General features: G+C 33.3%; 4 protein-coding genes across 4 annotated transcripts; 3 read left to right on the plus strand and 1 right to left on the minus strand.

Moving 5' to 3' along the window:
- Positions 1-1,089: 1,089 nt before the first annotated feature.
- On the plus strand, positions 1,090-1,806 carry LOC658728 (flexible cuticle protein 12). The gene is made up of 3 exons (XM_008195714.3): positions 1,090-1,151; positions 1,258-1,370; positions 1,520-1,806. The coding sequence occupies exons 1-3, from the start codon at positions 1,143-1,145 to the stop codon at positions 1,773-1,775; spliced, it is 378 nt and encodes a 125-aa protein (XP_008193936.1). The 5' UTR covers positions 1,090-1,142; the 3' UTR covers positions 1,776-1,806.
- A 2,158-nt stretch (positions 1,807-3,964) lies between these two features.
- Positions 3,965-5,361, plus strand: TrpRS-m (Tryptophanyl-tRNA synthetase, mitochondrial). The gene is made up of 5 exons (XM_965030.4): positions 3,965-4,116; positions 4,168-4,484; positions 4,534-4,641; positions 4,687-5,079; positions 5,126-5,361. Exons 1-5 carry the CDS (start codon positions 4,048-4,050, stop codon positions 5,343-5,345), a joined length of 1,107 nt encoding a protein of 368 aa, XP_970123.1. The 5' UTR covers positions 3,965-4,047; the 3' UTR covers positions 5,346-5,361.
- On the minus strand, positions 5,318-7,352 carry LOC100141973 (uncharacterized). The gene is made up of 2 exons (XM_001809468.4): positions 7,194-7,352; positions 5,318-7,063 (listed from the first exon to the last, which is right to left on the minus strand). The coding sequence occupies exon 2, from the start codon at positions 7,035-7,037 to the stop codon at positions 6,021-6,023; it is 1,017 nt and encodes a 338-aa protein (XP_001809520.1). The 5' UTR covers positions 7,038-7,063; positions 7,194-7,352; the 3' UTR covers positions 5,318-6,020.
- A 6,108-nt stretch (positions 7,353-13,460) lies between these two features.
- On the plus strand, positions 13,461-17,954 carry repo (reversed polarity). Its single transcript, XM_964816.4, has 2 exons — positions 13,461-14,133; positions 17,055-17,954. The coding sequence occupies exons 1-2, from the start codon at positions 13,742-13,744 to the stop codon at positions 17,761-17,763; spliced, it is 1,101 nt and encodes a 366-aa protein (XP_969909.1). The 5' UTR covers positions 13,461-13,741; the 3' UTR covers positions 17,764-17,954.
- The last annotated feature ends 687 nt before the right edge of the window (positions 17,955-18,641 follow it).

Consider the following 18,641-nt stretch of genomic DNA (forward strand, 5'->3'; position numbering starts at 1 on the left):
CTATAGGAAAACATTTCTTTATTTCCTTAAGTAAGCTTTTGCCTTCGTTCGTGAAATAAAGCCTTCGACTCTCGGAAAAAAAATTTTGTTAAACAAATTACTATTTTCTTAACCTTAACTGAGTTGTTTTAATAAATTCTTAACTTACCATGCAAAATTTAAAAATCGTTATACTACCTCAGTTACCTTGAATAAAATTAAACAAAAAGAAAAATGGCTCAATTTTAAATATTTTTTAAAAATTCACCAGACTATTATTATTCATCATAAGCTTTAGGTACTCATGCTATTTTATTTAGAAAGGTTTGAAAAAACAAGTAACGTATTCCTAAAAAAACGTTTAGAACAAAATAAATAACATTACAAGTATCATAACATATCAGTTTGTTTTATTCTGTCCAATATTAAATATAAAAATTGCAAGAAAATTTCAAATGAATAGCACAGAGGAATCTTAATAAAGACCAAGTACGTCCCTTCCCCTGAGAAAATAAAAAATTGTGTGTAGTTATTTTTTAACTGTAATAAGTGCTGCTAAAAGTTCCTTAAGAACACTTGTTGAAAAGAATAAAACAAAATATTTTTCAACTTTTTTATTGCCAAGAATTGAAGAATTACAGGCAAAGTTTTACAAAAAAAATTCGAAAATTTAGGAAAAAATTGTTCAGAATTTAATTACGTACGACGCATTAAAGCAAAATTAAAATATACATGTCACATGTCATACATACTCTCAAAGTTCGTATACGAAAATTTTTTCACAACCAAGTTTTACAATAATCAAAGTGAACAATTTGGATGATTCAAGTAAAATATTTGTTTACAATCATCACTTGCGTCTGATTTCCTATCACGTTTGTAATTTCTGCGGTAAAACTCGCCGAGAAAATGATCGTAATAAAGTCAAAGGTTGCAAAAAATTGCGACCAAACCATCGAAAAAATGAGCCTAATCACACAAAAGTCCTGTTCCTTATTAGCGACCTGAACTAGATTTTCATTGATGACAGCCAAAAAAACGCATTGTTTACGCTTTCAGAGGGGGCCGACGTGGGGATGTCTTCAGCTCGCATCACTATCGCTATATAAAGAACGTCATTACGCAGGTAATTTAATCCATAATTTCTTCTCATCATCATCATCATGAAGACGGTGAGTGCTCGCACTGTGCCACTAAACCACTAATCCAACCCTCGCAAAACTAACCCCCATCACATAATTACATAACAGTGAAGCAAGTTTTACGTAACGTGTTTAGCTCATCATGTGTGCCATCCTTGGCATTGCGACAGCGCGGCCCCAAAACCCCCAAGACGCCTACATCACCCGCTACGACAACGACAACGCCGGCCTGGGCGGCTACTCCTTCGGGTAAATAACAGCACTTAAAACAGCAGTGAAAACTGCTTTTCTGCATCTGCCCTCTAACTCGAGTTATTTCGATTTAAAGTTGTCATTAAGACCAAACAATTTTTGATTTTATAAGTGAAAAAAAAGTAAAATGCAGTTCAATTTTCCAGTGTGGAGACAAGCGACGGCTTCCGGCACGACCAGACGGGGGAGATCGTGAACCCGGGGGCTGAAGACGAGTCTCTTGTCGTCAGGGGGTCGTATTCGTACGTGGGCCCCGATGGGGTCGTCTACACTGTGGAGTACATCGCCGACGAGAACGGTTATCAGCCTGCGGGCGCACACATCCCCCAGTCAGCGGGGGTGCGAAAACTGGGCATTCCGGCGGCGGCGCAAGCGTCGCTAATCGGGGGCGGTTTGGGGTGATTAGACTGAGAATAAATGCTTTGTACATAAAGCGTGTTTTATTTGATTTTCCGCGTTCCTCTGGTGTCAATTATCGCGCCAAACATCATCAAATGCGAAGTTTATTCTGATGTGTGAGGTTGTGTAACGGGTGACCTATGGCCCAGCTTTCGATTTTCAATCGGACGTTATTGGAGTCGTGTCTTATTTTTTGTGTGGACTATTACCCTCTTAAATCACGAAAGAGCGAGTTATCTAAGTGCGCTTAACTACCTTTTAAATTGTGTAATCGAAATGTGGAAAATCCGTGTTTGGGTTTAAGAAAAAAACTAATTACTGACCTTTACCTAATTCCACTTAATCATATCAGATTTATCCAAGGACGGGAGATTGCTTAGAGAATTATGCATTTAACTCTAATCTTTTTATTATAATCGGATAAATAGTTATAATAAAACAATTCTATTAATTTATTGTTAACACGAAAAGGGTCACGAGTCGGGACGGGTCAGATTTCGCTCAAGTGACACTTTTTCGAATGTTTGAAAATTTCCATCGAAATTATGATTGTGTGCGTTTTTTCTAAACTAATAACAGTAATGAGGACACCAATGCAAGAATTAGTCAATCCCGAATGCTTGTTAAATTATTATGAAAACTAATATTGCGTATGTTTTTATGTAATTAAAAGACGATTTAAATTGATTTTTCGAGAAAAAATCCAATTTTTGCTAAGTGGGCCATTATTAGAAAGTCAAATTAGCGAAATATGATCGCTACCACAAAGAGAGATTTGATGAATCAGTTGAAGTTGCAGAATATTAATTTTTAAATAATTTTTCGAAACCAAAAATTTTTATACGATTGCATTGATCTATAAGCATTGTCAGTTTGTCTTGATATAAACTATTATTAGGTACTCAAACGATGAGAAAGTAAACGTGCTCCAAGTTAAACCTACTAATTTTAATTCAACGGTATATTTTTCGTTGCAACGAAAAAAATTTCAAAAATGCACTACGATTCGCTCACACTGTATTTGTACGTCAGTTAGTAATCAGTAATCACTAATCAGTGAGGCCTCTTATGTAACTTGATTGAAAGGATGTTAAAATTTAACACAGGTTAAAATAGCAGATCTAGAAATTTTATTGGTAATTGATGTAGCAACAAGGCTTAACAGCCTTTAAATTTTAACAATTTTATTAGAAAGAGCTTCATTAGTAGTTTAATTTGAGATCGTTCGGCAAATTCTTCCTTTCTAAAGAAGCACACAGAAGCACTGAAAAAACATGTCAGTTTTTAATTTACGTTAAATTTTATGCATAGAATAGCAAATCTTTATGTACTGAACGAGTTAAATATTTTTAATTAAAACATTAAAAAAACACAAAATAATGCCCAAAGTTCAGTAAATTTGAGCAAAAAATTACATCATTATAATTTTTTTACAGATTTTTTAACACTTTGGCATGTTTTTTATCTACAAACACAAACAATTATTCTCAAAAATAAACTGGAAAATAAGTAAACAATCAGAAACGCTGTCCTTTTTTTAACTTTCATTACTTGACTCTTAATTTTTTTAATACTTTTGTTTTTATCGTAAAATAAAGAAAACATCAATTGTTAAAGAGTTTAACTTTATGAGTTGCGAGTTTTTTAGTGTGTATGCGTAAGGGAATAGGGAGTAGTGTAGTGAATAATCAAAAGAAATAAAAATCAGTGAACGCTGAATAGATTGGCAGATGATATAATAATTAAATTAATTCAGAACTTAATCCCAAATAGGAAAAGTAAATCTCGGCAGAATACAAACAACCAGAAAAAAGCGTGGCAAAAATGCTAATTCGAATCCCGGTAGAGATTTTTCTTACGTGATCAGATCGTATTTGTGTGAAACATGAAGTAACAAATAACTGCGATGTGAAAACAATAAAAATGATCTGTTGTACGATTCGAAAACTAATTCAAATAGATTGCAACAGTGTGATGTAATTTCAATGAAGAAGCTGCATTTACCGTCAAAGAAAATGTTAAACCACCAAATGTGAGAATGAGTGAGTGGTATATTATGTAAAGTGTAGTTGTAAAATCACATAATACCCATTCATCACGAAATTTTTTGTTTGTCAGCTGCGTTTATTATTTATGAAGTGCCTCATAATTACGGACTTCACTATTCGAATTGCGCGCTTTTATGATTCGAAGCAATAGGAATCGAAAAGTGAGAATTCGGACAAATGACACAACTCTAACCTCAAATTTCGCAAAAAACGAAAGATAGAAAAAAATGATTTCGGCACGTTTTTCACACAAATTCTTCAAACGAATCAACCTCAATAAATTCTACTCATCTTCTGTAACCAGTTTTTATAATTTATCGCAACTTTAACGACACAACCTATTCAAGGTTCCTAAATTTCCTCGGCGAATTTTCTCAGGAATTCAACCAACCGGTCAGATACACTTAGGCAATTACCTCGGGGCTATAGCACAATGGGTTAAACTCCAAGAAAATAACGAGGATATGATTTTAAGTATTGTAGATTTGCATTCTATCACTTTGCCACAAGACCCCAAAACCTTGTCTAAGAATATACTAGAAATGGCAGCCACGTTATTAGCTTGTGGGATAGACCCTTCCAAGGTTATTTTATTCCAACAATCGATGGTACCTGCCCACACACACCTGTCTTGGTGCTTGGGGTGCATTTGCACAATGCCTAGGTATAAAGCCGTTGAAAAAAATTCTTTCCCACTTAATTGCCACCTCTAGACTTGCACATCTACCAGCCTATAAAGAAAAGTCGGCAAACCTGAAAGACATCCCTTTGGGCCTCTTCGTTTACCCGGTTTTACAAGCGGCTGATATTTTAGCTTACAAGTAAGACAGTTGGTATAATTAGGGACAATTTTTTCATTGACTTAGGGCCACCCATGTGCCTGTTGGCGAAGACCAAGCCCAGCACATCCAACTCACCCAAGACCTAGCCAGAATGTTTAACAACCGCTTTGGGGAGACATTCCCCACCCCTCACTGTATTTTCCCCGGAAGCGACTTCGCAAGACTGCGGAGTCTCAGAGACCCCGCCAAAAAAATGTCAAAGTCGGACCCCGACCCCAAGAGCAGAATTTGTCTAATTGACCCACCTGACGAAATTGTGAAAAAAATCAAAAAATCGGTCACCGACTTCACGTCAGAGGTGACCTACGACCCGGAAAATAGGCCAGGGGTCGCAAACTTAATCAGCATTCATTCGTTCGTGACCGGAAAAACTGTATCACAGATTTGTGACGAAGCCAAAAATTTAAATACTGGACAGTAATACGGTCAATTTTTTAAGGAATTGTCTAACGATTTTTTGCAGATATAAGCTGCAAGTTGCCGATGCGGTGGTGAGTCATGTCGCCCCCATACAGAAAAAAATCAGCGATTTGTTGCATAACCAAGACTTTTTGCTACAAGTGCTTGAAAGTGGCGCTGAAAAAGCGACCGAGATATCAGAGGCAACGCTTCAGGAAGTTAAGGATAAGTTAGGGTTGCAATTTAAGCGCAAAACTGTACATAAACATAAACTGAATTTATAAAAAACTTTTGCAATCACCGATTGTATGATTACATTTTGTTCCTATTACCTAAAAGCCAGCTTCCTTGATTAACGCGCGTTTTTCGTTGCCTGTTACCACAGTTACAAAGTAAACTAGTGCCTTTTTGTTTAAAAAACACCACTAATAACAAATAACCATAGTAACTGTCTACTTGTAGTACGGTTTCCTTATGGATTTAAAAAACTGGATCATTAATTGTAGAAGCTGTGTTACATCAAAAATGAAAACAGTAAATTATACACTGAGACAGAGTAATCAAAAGTGTAATTTTTCAATTTACAGAGATAGGGTATAGAACCAAGCGTTCTGTGCCTACAATATGTACCAGTGGTGTTCCAAGTTTTGTGGTCGAAGCAACAATAAATATTTCTAGTCGAATAAAAAAGTACATAATTAATTACGCTAATTTTTATGGTATAGCTGAGACAATTTTGGATTTTTTTTAAGTTATTATATCAAAGTTTCAAATGACGGCGCAATTAATTCTCTTAGACTATCAACAAACTTGATTTTTCGTCTTATTTTAAATCAAATGTTTAAAACAATTGCGTTTTTTATATTTTTACTTTAAATTATCAAATTAGTTTTTGTCACAGTACACAATTTAGACACAAAACGTTGTGTCCATACTTTTGTAAGGGAATTTTTAGGATCTTACTTTTTTTGGTCAGACAAAAACAGATCAAAAACTTCCGCTTTAACAAATTTAATCTGACCATTCAGAATAAAATTAGTAACTTTTTTATCGAAAACAAACTCGGGTAAATTCCCGAAGTCCTCAAATGTAACTACAACATTACTTGTCCCCAATTCGTCATAATTAAATTGTTTGTAATTATCTTGTTTTAAAATTTCTATTGGTTTTTCGGAATCGGTTGTGAATTTCTCTAGCGTATCAATGGCCTTACTTTGCAACAACTGAACTAACTCATCTTTATCAATATCTTCATCTTTAATGTCGACTGACTCTTGATCATACCTATTCAAAATAACTGAACAGCTCCTAATATTCGTCAAATCAACAGTGTCCACTTTTTTCGCTTTGCGCCCCCTTTTCGGGGGGACACCTTGCACCTCTCCCTCGCTGTCTCGTTCCACCTTGGGCTCAATCAATTCATGGACCTCCTCCTCGATTTCATCCTTAGGGACCACCATGTCATAATTCCCCCTCTTCCCTTTTTTTCCCTTGACATTCTCCTGGAACTCTTCGCTCTCGTCGCTCAAATCGCTCCACTCGGAATCAGTTTCCTTATTCCGGCGGCGTTTCTTGGAAGCCCCCTTTCGCTTGATGAACTTCTTGTTGCCTTCAGGGTGGTTTGCGATCAAGGCGCTCAGCTGCGAGATGCTCAGCAAGTCCTGTTTTTTCGTCGGATCGTCTTTAGGGCCCCCTTTCTTGCTGAAGATGTCCCGCAGGGCCATGTACTGCTGCAAATGCCAGTCGAGCTGTGTCTCGAAATCTTTGATTATGAGACGCGTGTTTTCGAGACATCGTTTCGTGTTCTCCACCTCGATTTGGGAGAAGTAGGCGACGTCCTCGCAATCGCTGTCTTCCTGGACCCCGTTTTTGATGAACTCTTTGGGGATTATCGGGTGGTCCTCCAGGAACACGTCTTCCGGTTCTGTCTTTATTGCGGGGGTGTCGAGAAAGCCGTTGATAGAACTTTCTGCCATTTTTTGTTTTTTTTTTGGGAAATTATCTGCAAAAAATGACACAAATCGTAACATAACCTTACATAACAAAGCTTGTAATTTTTTCCGAGTCTGAGGTTAAGATGCTTCTAAATATTACAAATACAGGTTTTTTAAACGATTATTGTATTTATTTACCTTAAATCCAGCGTTTACATAAACTTTTTATCTTATTATTTATAAACACGACGCCATTTTCGTTTTTTGATAAATGACAGTTTTTGGTGTTTTTTAGGGTGATTTCAAATGCCAACACATGCTTTTTCGTTTAAAAAAGCGCTCCAATTTTTTTTCAAAAAAATTAATTGTATTGATAATTCACACAACTTTATTTGATGCAAAAAGTTACATTGTACTTGCAGGGGTGATAACGCATCGAGGGCCTTTGTTTGCGTTTCGTTGAGAATTTCTTCCCCAAAACGTTGCGTGGGAATCCCGCATGGTCCTTGGAGCAATTCTTTAGTCTTTGCGGTCCTCTTTGTAGCGTTATAGGTGTATTTCGACGCGTGCTACCCTCATAGTCACCCCTCGTGGTCCACCGACTGTAGCCCTAATCTCATCATAACTTATTGACATATGGTGGTCATGGTGGTAGCTATCCATGGTTTATGCCATATCTCGCCTTACCATCAAAAATTTTAAGTGATATTACAATACGAGAAATTTACATAATTAGGGAAAAAATCCAGAGTGGTTTATAGAGGCCACTCGATGCTGGATGTGATAAAAGCGGGGTTTTATATGAATTTGGAGCGCTTTTTTTGTAGCGATTTATTTCTGTTGTGACGAGACGCGTTGGTGTCTCACGTCCTGTTGTATTTTTGCACCCGACAGGCGGCTAATAAGGAAATAGGTTATTACAATTTAATTGACATGGGAGTGATCTTATGTGGCGTATTTCGGGATGTATGGAGTGTAAAAAATAAATGTTAAATCATGGTAAACTTTTATTTAAAAAATTAGAACAACTTAACGAAGGACGACTTAACGAATAAATAACATAAATATGATTTCCCAGTTACGTCATACGAGTACTCTTTTTTCTAGTTACCCTCATTAGGGCAATACATATACAGTGTGATTTTTAAACAGACCTTTTAGTAAAGAGGATTTGTATGTTAATGTGTGTTTAATAACAAATTAAAAAATTATGCATTTTTTATTTAGAATGTTCCTGATTAGTGACTAGTATCTAATTATTAATAATTACTGATTAAGTAAAAAAATAAATAAGCTGTCATTACTTATTTTTATTCCAATAAATACAATAAAAAATATGAAAATGGTATCTTTTTATTTTGTTCTCCTTTTTTTCCTAATTTATTTATAATTTCCCAAAACATTCAGTTTTAAAACGGATTAATTAGGTAAGTATAAAAGTATTTATGTTTCAAATCGACAAACATAATCAAAAATACGTACACTGACAATTTTTTCTAAAGAATAAAACTGACAAAAATAAATTTCTCCGGTCGATTTGATTTTTTTTGTTATTACGGCGAGATTATTGTTTGTTTCTAAATCAACTAATAGAATGAAAATTACAATGTTAATTTCCTCTAGAGAATTACTGCCAGTCGATATGGGTGTAGGTACTAATTCTTTGCTTTCTGGTCACAATACACTGGACAGTATTTTAAAAATTGGTTTAAATGTTTTTCTATTGTATTTTGCAAAATTATCCATTTTCAATCGTCGGATAAACATTAGATAAGTTATTCGTGGAACAATAATACGACAGTTATACAATTGTAACAATGCATTTTTCAAAATTTTCGAAAAAACATAGCGTATAATACAATGTGTTCAAAAATAAATATTTTTTTAGATTCGAGTTTTTTTTGCATTATTTTGACTAACCTGTCACTTTGACAGCATCCACAATTTAAATTAAGCGGAACATTACGTTTAAATTTTATATGTGATTTGATTTGAACCATTTCTAAACAGTGTGTACTTTAAAAAATCTTAAAACAATTTATGTGTAAAATAAAAATACTGCCTAATATACTCTTTTAATTTAAAATAAAAAAATTGAAGAAGAAAACATTACTGTTCTATTACAATATGTAGTTATCTTTATCTATTTTAAAACAATGTTATTTTATTTTTATGGTGTGTTTAATTACCCATTCTTTGCAATATGTAACGTCTCAGCAGTGTTTCATTGGGTTTTTGAATTTTTTTCCATTACATTTTACGTTAGTTCCAGTTTCTCTATCACCTAATTATTTTTTATTACTTTGAATTAGCCAAAAATTATTTAAAATTAATTAAAAAAATAAAAGAAAAAGCAGTCTAAATGAGTTTAAATACGAGACTTTTTACACAACGCACTCGCATTTATATTCACGAAGTCAGTCCTTTGTGAAATCACGGTGAAGCAATCAAACCACAATGGACTATAAAACAAATACTGCAGTTAAAATCAGCACAGTACTATCTCAAACTGTATTAAAAAATTACAAATATGCTTGTTCTGTTTGTAATAATAAACCAAAATTTTGAACTAACGTACATAGTTTAAAAAAAACACTAATTTTATTATCAAATTTTTATTACTTAAGAAGAACAATTTCAAAAACCAAAAAATAAATAAAAAAAAAATTTTCAATGACATCAAAAATTATGCGGCGAAAAAATACAAAATATATTTGCTCTTTTTTACATTTGTTCGACCCTTTTAATCGTTTTTTTAATTTCCAATTAAATTTTGGGCACTTGTGTCCAGACCGAAATTTTCCGGCGACTGTACGCTCGAATTCGATCAAGTGTGGGCATTTCCTCTCCCATAATTCCTATTATTTTTTGTTTGAACTATCCCAACGGTTGCGTGTCCCGCATGTATGACACTGTCGGTACATGTGACCCCTACGCCACCAGCAATTGAGCGAGTTAAAGTAAATTAAATCTAATGGATCCTTAATTGAGTGCAATTGACGAGATGATACAGCCTCGCAACAAGTGTCTGCAACACAAGATTCCATCGAAAATATCACACACATTTTTCCTTAATTATTTCCACTCGATTTAATTTAAACAAAACAATCGGCGAAACCAAAATCCACTTCTAACACTTGCGTCGTTTCACACAATCCTTGATGATGCGACGACGACGACGAAACTTGTTGAATCGGTTTTTGATGACGTTTGATGCACTTGCTTGTGCACTGGTTCGACTTTCGTATCACTGTATACACTAGCGTAAGGGCACCCTCCGGCCAAGACAACCCTCTCGAATAAGAGTCTCCATTGGACTGGTGAACATTTACTGTGTGAAATGTTTTAATAGCAACAATTGGACAATATTGAGTTGGATTGCATTAAGGAATCTGGGCTGTTAAACTAATATACTAATAGCTGCACTAATAGCTATTGTCGCTAATAGGCAAAAATTGGGTAAATTGATAAATTCACTTATGGGTGATTGAGGCAAATGCGTGCGCTTAACGCTTAAGCCTTACACTCTTAAAATGCACAACGAAAATGCGCGGTTTTTACAAGCACATGCACAAAAATTTAAAAAAAAATCAGTTTTTTTTGACCAAAAAATTTTTTCTTAACTTGGCCAGATTATGAAAAATTAGAACACTAAGAAGACCAAAAACTTTGTTTAGAATCCTATTTTTTTGTTCTCTGGTCTTGACAATTTTTAATTTTAAATCTGAGAATTTATAGAACCCAATTATAGAACAAGGCACAATTTATTAAAAATAAATTTGATATTAATTTGGTTTGACGCCAAAAAAATTAAGCTTATGTACAGGCGACCTTATTTTTTTGGTATAATTAAGGCGGTGTCGTACAAGATTTTGCTTTTTTCTTTTAACGTGAAAAAGCTTACGCTTTCTACTGTATGTCTGTGACTAACTACCTTTCAATTAAATTTCTGATCAAAGTGGTCTGTGATTACTTAATTAACATTAATATTAGATGATATAAGGCAGAATAATATAATATAATATAATAATAATATGCAGAACAAGGAAAAGGAAACAAAGAGAAACACTGCTTAACTTTTGGTAATGATTTTTTTATTATTACTCAAAGTTTAAAATTAACATTGGGTATGTACTTGCATACCTACATAAAAATACAAAAATCTGATCTTTTGTCAATTTTACTTGACATCCAAATAGAAATAAATAAATAAAAATAATATCCTGATTTCATAAAAAAATCAGCCAATCATGTGCGCACTATTTGACATCATAATATGACTGTTGCTGAATCAAAATCCTTTTCAGTTGTCTGTCTCTCCATCTTTTTCGTTTTTGACTGTCTCAGGTTTATTAATATTAATTATTCTAAGAATTTAAAAATATATCAAAATATTTTTGCTTTATCTCAAATTTTCACTTCTTTCTTAACAAATATTGTCAGCGCCAGCTAAAAGCAATTAATTTGACATGTCCAGAGAAATACACAAACTACAAGAAATTTTGTAATAATAGACAAAAAATCATCGTGAGCCCAAATTGTGCTATTCCGTGTCATTAAGTTCATCTTTTAAATTAAAAAAAATTAATGACCAGACCAGAAACTCATTGTTTTAGATATAGGTTGTTATTTCCTGGTAATTTACATTATGTTTGAGTAATTTAATCTAAAATTTTATAAAAACTGACCAAAAAATCGTTGATTTGAGTCAAGATTTCGACTGATTTGTTGCCTTGTTGCTTAAAAATTACTGAGTTCAAACGATTTTGTAAAAAAAGCTAGCAACAAGATCAATTATGAAATTTCAGCCAAAGTTGCGAATGATGTAATTTACTATTTTTCAGCGCCAAAGACACACCAAATCAAAAAAAATTAAGGAAAAGACCAAATTATGGTATTTTAGACGAGATAACAAGTGATTTAGTTAGTTTTTGAGCCGAGAAATTACATAGTTTAAGAGGTTTTGCCAAAATAAACCAACAAAAAATCAATTATAAAATTTCAGTCAAAATTCTGAACGATATAAGTGACCATTTTTCTGTCAGTTACTCACCAAATTAAAAAATAATAAGCGAATATATCAAATAAAATCATCGTTTTAAGTTTGAATTCCAAGCAATTTATTCAGTCACTGCAATGAAATTTTGAAAAAACTTGTAAAAAATAATCATTGTAGACGTAAATAATGTTATTTTAGTCAAGTTTTCGAGTGATTTAGTTTGCTTTTGTGCCAAAAAAGCCCGAAAAATTCATTCTTTTAACCTTTATGCTAATTATAAAATCAGCCAAAATTGCAAAGAATTATTAATTAACTTACTTTTGAGCCACAGACTCATTTCAACGCGAAAAACAAAAAAAAATCTTCGATTTAGGTCAGCAAATTTCAAGCGATTCTATCGTGTTTTAAGTTATTTTTATCAGAAAATCGTAGTTTTGAACCCAAATTATGATATTTTTGTCAATATAACAAGTGATTTAGTTGGTTTTTGAGCCGAGAAATTACATAGTTTAAGAAGTTTTACCAAAACAAGCCAACAAAAATTAATTATGAAATTTCAGTCAAAGTTCAGACTGATGTAACTGACCATTTTTCAGACAGTTACTCACCAAGTTAAAAAATCATGATGGAAAAGACCAAATAAAATGAGTTAGTTTTGTCAGAAAATCGTAGTTTTGGACCCAAATTATGACATTTTTGTCAAGATAACAAGTGATTTAGTTGGTTTTTGAATCATGAAATTACTAAAATTAAGAGATTTTGCCAAAACAAGCCAGCACAAATAATTAAGAAAATACAGCCAAAAAAGGATTCATTTAAAAATAAAGATAAAAAGTTCTCTTCATAAAATTTAATTGCAACAGGTTAAAAGTAAACTATTTCTTCCAATTTTTAACAATTTAGCACATTTTTTGAGCCAGAATCAAAAGTAATTTTAATTTAAAACCAGATAATAAACAATGTTATAAATTCAGCTTTCAGAAATGTTTACCTAAATAGATATAAAAAAAATGATTCAATAGAAACGATCTATCAAATACCTATAAGTTTAATAGATTTTCCAATAAAACAAATCTAAAAATCAATATTTCAAATCCAAATTGGACAAAAAATGAACAATAACTCCCTCTGTAAAAAACAGATTAATGTGGATAAATATCTTAAACTACCCACATTCCACATCCAAATAAATATATAAAGAAAAATTAATTTAGGAGAAAAGACACGACCAAAGTTGTTTTATTTATGTTTTTTTTCATCATTTTTTATAACAAAGATTTTAGATATAGTTAAATTTGGAGAGTTTTATAACCATTTTAGTATAAAAAAAAAAGTATAAACAAGGCACGTCTTGCAATTTTTGAACCAATCATGTGTGGCTCTTTGGAATCCTAGTCTTTTAAGCACAGTTGCTTCAAGACCCCTTTCAGTCGCGTCAAGACCATCCAGTCCTCCTGAATATCCCGAATCCTCCCGATTTTCCCACAAGCAGCCCTATCGGGCCTTGTCCACGTGACCGCATCGCCCGTATTGGTCCCTCGACTCCTCCTTCCACACCAATGGCGTTGCGACGAACCCCCGGATTGGCCGCCAAAAGCGTCCTTAATTCAGCTCGTTAAATATAAATTGGATAAAGTAATAATGTCAGAAGTCAGTTTGTCCAGAACTGTGTAGCCAATTTGGTTCATTAAGCAATTGCCAATCAAGATTAAGTGATTGTTTTGATTTTCGAGAGTTAATTGGGAAAATGGAAGGTGCCCCTTTCGACGAATCATTTGATTACAACAACCAGCCCTTGCCAAGTCTCAACTCCACGCTTTTGCAAAACAAAAACCAGGAGAATTTGAACGTGCATTCGATACAAGTGATGTTGGGGTTGCAACAGCAACACGATATGTTTGGAAACATGGGCTCGCCCATGGAATATAAAGGGTCGCCGCAGAAGTTGGATGGTTCGCCCATGCACCAGGAGCTGGGGATGTTCCAAGGGATGGAAGGCGGTGGGCAGAAGCGCAAGGAGGAGGTTTTGCTGCAGTCGCAGAGCTTGAGCTCCACGGAGATTGGGAATACGACCACCACGCAAAAGAAGAATGAGAAGAAAAAGGGGGATAACAACGGGGTCAAGAAGAAAAAGACAAGGTAGGGTGTGCTAGAATTGTCCCTTCTTTTGTATCTACTGTTAAAAATCTTTAAAAAAATGTGTTGATACTAAAGATACTAGAAATAATTTAAATTTAAAAAAGCCCTGGCATGTAAACTTAAAAATTAATAAAATAGTAAAATTGTACCTACTTATTCCCACTTGATTATTGTGGCAGATAAAACTTGGATAGCGTGTACGACAATATTTTTTATTGAAAAATATATCTCAGAAGTAATGTAAATTAAAAATCAAGTACTTGAAATTTTCCTTTAAAAAAATAAAATTTTAACTTTCCCGAAATTATTTTTTTTAAAAACACGACTAAAATTACAGAATCAAATTATTCAAGAAATTCTGCGTGAACTGAATCAGAAAAAACTAACTACAGTGTTATGTCGTCGGAAGTAACTAAAAGTGGATGAAAACTAATTAACTAAACCTCAAATAAACGGGTTAGGCTAAGCTGTTACTTAGACTACATTAAATTTTTTATTCTCTTCAAAATGTTACTCGAAAATCCCATTATTCTCGTCATAACTGCAAGTAGAAAAAATAATTCGAAAGGCCAAAAACATTTAAAAAATAAGTTATTATAATTTATTTCTATGCATACTGGAGAATAAGATATCGTATTATCATTCTGAAGTAAAAATGATTACAGATCAAAATAATAATCTACGTAATTCTGCGTTAAAACTTATTTAAAAGAAACTCACAAAATTGTATTAAAATAAAATAGTTAAAATACCTTTGATATTTTTAATAAAAAATTTGAGTTTGGTGGTTGAGAAGGAAAAAACATAAATTTGACTTCTTTTCATTTTTTATTTTTAAATAGATTAGATTTTAAAAATCAGTGGTTTGTAATTATTTATAAAAATTAAACTGACAAGAAAGGGTTTTCTAATAAAATAATAATTAAAACCATGTCAACATTTTACCAAAAACTTTTACCAACATTTGATTGCCTGAAATAAAAAAATAGAGAAACAAAGCATACGTTATAAAAAAGAGCTAAAAAACATTTTAATATCTTATGGAATGTCCAGAAAAACTTTAAAAAATTCATGGGGGTTGTTCCTTAGAACAAGAAAAAAAAATAAAAAAAAATCCCTTCGGAATTAAGATCGTTTATTTTTTCATAAACGAAAATGACTTTTTTTAGATAATCACCCTCTGAACATTAAAAAATTATTTTCGTATTTTTTCTTACTTGGTCATATAACTCTAACAGCCATAGAAACAAATTTTACGGAAAAAAATCAGTGATTAGAGCCAATAGAATAACTAGCTGAAACGAATTTTTTATTTTTAAGCTGATAATGGGCTATAATACTTCTTAAAGTTAATCGTTGAGAAAAAAAAACTACAAAATCTAACCTCTAACTGTCAGCCAAAATCTTCATGAAAATTATATAAAATAGTAAAACAATGTCATTTTAAAATAAAGGTTTTTTGACTTAAGTTTTTCATAATTTTTCAAAATATGATATTTTCGAATTAAAAAATCAACTTACATGCCTGGGAAATTCCAAAACAGTGATTTAATTAACTTAATTCCGTGTAATTTGATAAAATTTGGTAAAAAATTAGAATAACAAATTGTTATAAAACTCTTAAAAAAATTTTTGTTTGACCAAATTATTGTTTATTGACTTCATTTGGTGACTTATAAACTGATTTATAAAAAATATTTGCATTTTAGGCTAATTCAAGTAATTAGGGCTTGTAATGTAATGTTGAAAATTGTGTTAAAATTGTCAAAAACAATCATTTGCATATTTTTTAGGTAGGAAGTAGGAATAAGTACCTAAAATGTGACGTAAACACAAACAAGAGAAATTATAAGATAACACGTAAACGATATAAAATGATGCACAAAAAGATAAGCACGTAAAGACGCTAAATTGTAAACGTAAGGCCAGAACTTCATAAAAATATAAATACCGTTCAATCAACGTGATTATCGAGTAAATCTAAGAAAAAGGACGCAAACATAAACAGCGTAACATCACATAAAACGTAAACGTAAACCGTAAGATGACATTCTTCTTAAAATAAAAAATATTTGAAGCCAAATAGCTCATTTTGAGAAAGAACTAGTTCGAACTGAAAAAAAAAACTTTATTTTTTTAAAAGTCGTAATAGAAAATATTAGCAACTTTCTGTCTTTTTACAATATTTAAAAAAAAATTAATTTAAACATGCAATATTTCGTTAACAGTTAAGTGAATAGGCGTGGTATTGTATATAATTCACAATTTTTTTTAATCAAAAATTCCTTTTTTTAATTCCTGTCATTATAAGGGAAAAATTACCAAAAAATTAGGGAAGATACCTTTCTAACGTACAGTCAGGCGTGTAAAATAAATACAAAAAATTTTTTTTAATTAGAAATTCCGATTTTCATTACTTCGTTAATTTTATTATTGTAAAATAAGATAGTATAAGAGTAAAAAAGCAATATTTCGATATGTTGAAACTTTAATTAAAAAAATGAGAATTGTTGAACTGGACACGATAATATCCAAAAATCCAAAAATTTGGAATTATAAAATAATTTGTAGTATTATAGTATTATGGAACAGGCTCCTGCTTGCCTGTGCGCCCGTTTTTTTGTAATCAATTTTCCTTGGAGAAAAAATATTTAAAAAAAAACAAAAATAAAAAAAAATTCGATTTGTTATAAATAAACTCAATTTTTTTATTTAAACAATTTCGATTATGACAGATTTAGAATTACTAATTTCGCTCAATTCCTAATACCACGTAGACACAATTTCCCCTATTCACGAAAATGTTTCTTTTCAATTAGTTCCGTGAATCCGTGAATAATAAAATTCCACACCCCATCGGCCAGCAGCGTCCCAGATGACGCCCCCACGCCCTCACCTGTCTAACCACCCTTCGTTTCCAGGACCACATTCACCGCCTTCCAGCTCGAGGAGCTGGAACGTGCCTTCGAGCGCGCCCCATACCCCGACGTGTTCGCCCGCGAGGAGTTGGCCCTCAAGCTCAGCCTCAGCGAGTCGCGGGTGCAGGTCTGGTTCCAGAACCGGCGCGCCAAGTGGCGCAAACGCGAGCCCCCACGCAAGACCGGCTACATCAGCTCCAACACCCCCAGCTCCACCATCTCCACCAACTTCAACACCACCATCCCCTTCACCCAGACCAACACCCTCAACTCCTCCGCCCCCGTGGACACGTGGAGCTACCAGTCGACGTACGACCTGGGGCCGCACCTCAACCTCCTCAACTCCTCCTCCACCCCGTACTCGAACTTCGGCTCGCCGCAAAACGGCTATTCGTACGTTTTGAATTCGCACGATTCGCAGCTGTTTGGCGCGCCGATGCGCGCGCACGAGTACACGCCGCCGCTGGCCAATCAGAGCCCGCCGCTCGGGCGGGAGTACTCCATGCTTCAAACTCATTCGCCGACGGGGGACAGCGACTCGATTGGCGCCAAAATCGAATATGTGAATCACACGTTGAATGCGTCGCCGGAACGGTACGCGAACATGTCGCCGAAGTACGAGCCGAGTTACCACGAGGATGGACGAATGAAAGAGGTGAAGAATGAACACGGGAATCAGACTTATGTGACCTTGCCCCCTTTTCTGAATTAGCCAAAATTGTAAAGAGACGGTTTTTTTAGAGTTTTGTACAGATTTTTGTGTTCCTTTTTGAAATTTTGGCTAAGGCAGGATAGTTATGTTGTACCTCACGTGTGTGCCATTTTTATCCATTTCTAGACGTATTCTCGTTGTAATCTTGCCATTGAGTATTTTTATATTTACAATAAAAATGACAAACAATTTATTCGTTTTTTACGGAGAAACCTGACATCATTGTGTTTTGTTTTATTGACTTATTGTTGATTGTTTGGTTTTCTTCGAACAATACTTGTTACTGTTTTCTTAACTGAAGATAATTAAAAACCACAGATTGTGTTAAAATGCTTTTAAAGGTTGTTCAAATTTTCAGAAAAACGATATGGAAAATCCGGTTCAAATATCACAAAAATTACAATTAGAAGCATAAAAAAATAATGATGAAATAAAATCAAGACATTACACTTTGCTCCTTATCACGTCTTTTCTAAATAAAAAAGCCTCCATGACTTTGCGATTCTAATTCGAAAGTTCAGTCATTTATTTATTTTAAAAAATCCCCCTTATTGAAAATCAACTTATTTGAACAAACTACGTACCTGAAAAAATCGTAGTTTTTGGTTAAAAAAGAGCCACAGTTGAAGCAAAAAAAACATTAAAATTGTGCAAGCTGAAGCGAGTTATAAGCAAGCGAATACAAAAAATTAAGGTATTTCGACAAAATCAGTTCAAATTTTTGTTTTGTTTTGTTCATAAGCAAAGAAAAAAGTTTTTCCAAAAAAATATTTCGTAAATTTCGTTGTCAGCAAAAATAAGATAAAAATCATGAAAAATCTAAGAACTTTACCAAAAGTAGCGCAAAATACGGCATTTATTTTTATTTTTAGTCTCGT

Source organism: Tribolium castaneum, chromosome 5 (genome assembly GCF_031307605.1).
Source record: "Tribolium castaneum strain GA2 chromosome 5, icTriCast1.1, whole genome shotgun sequence".
NCBI lineage: Eukaryota > Metazoa > Arthropoda > Insecta > Coleoptera > Tenebrionidae > Tribolium > Tribolium castaneum.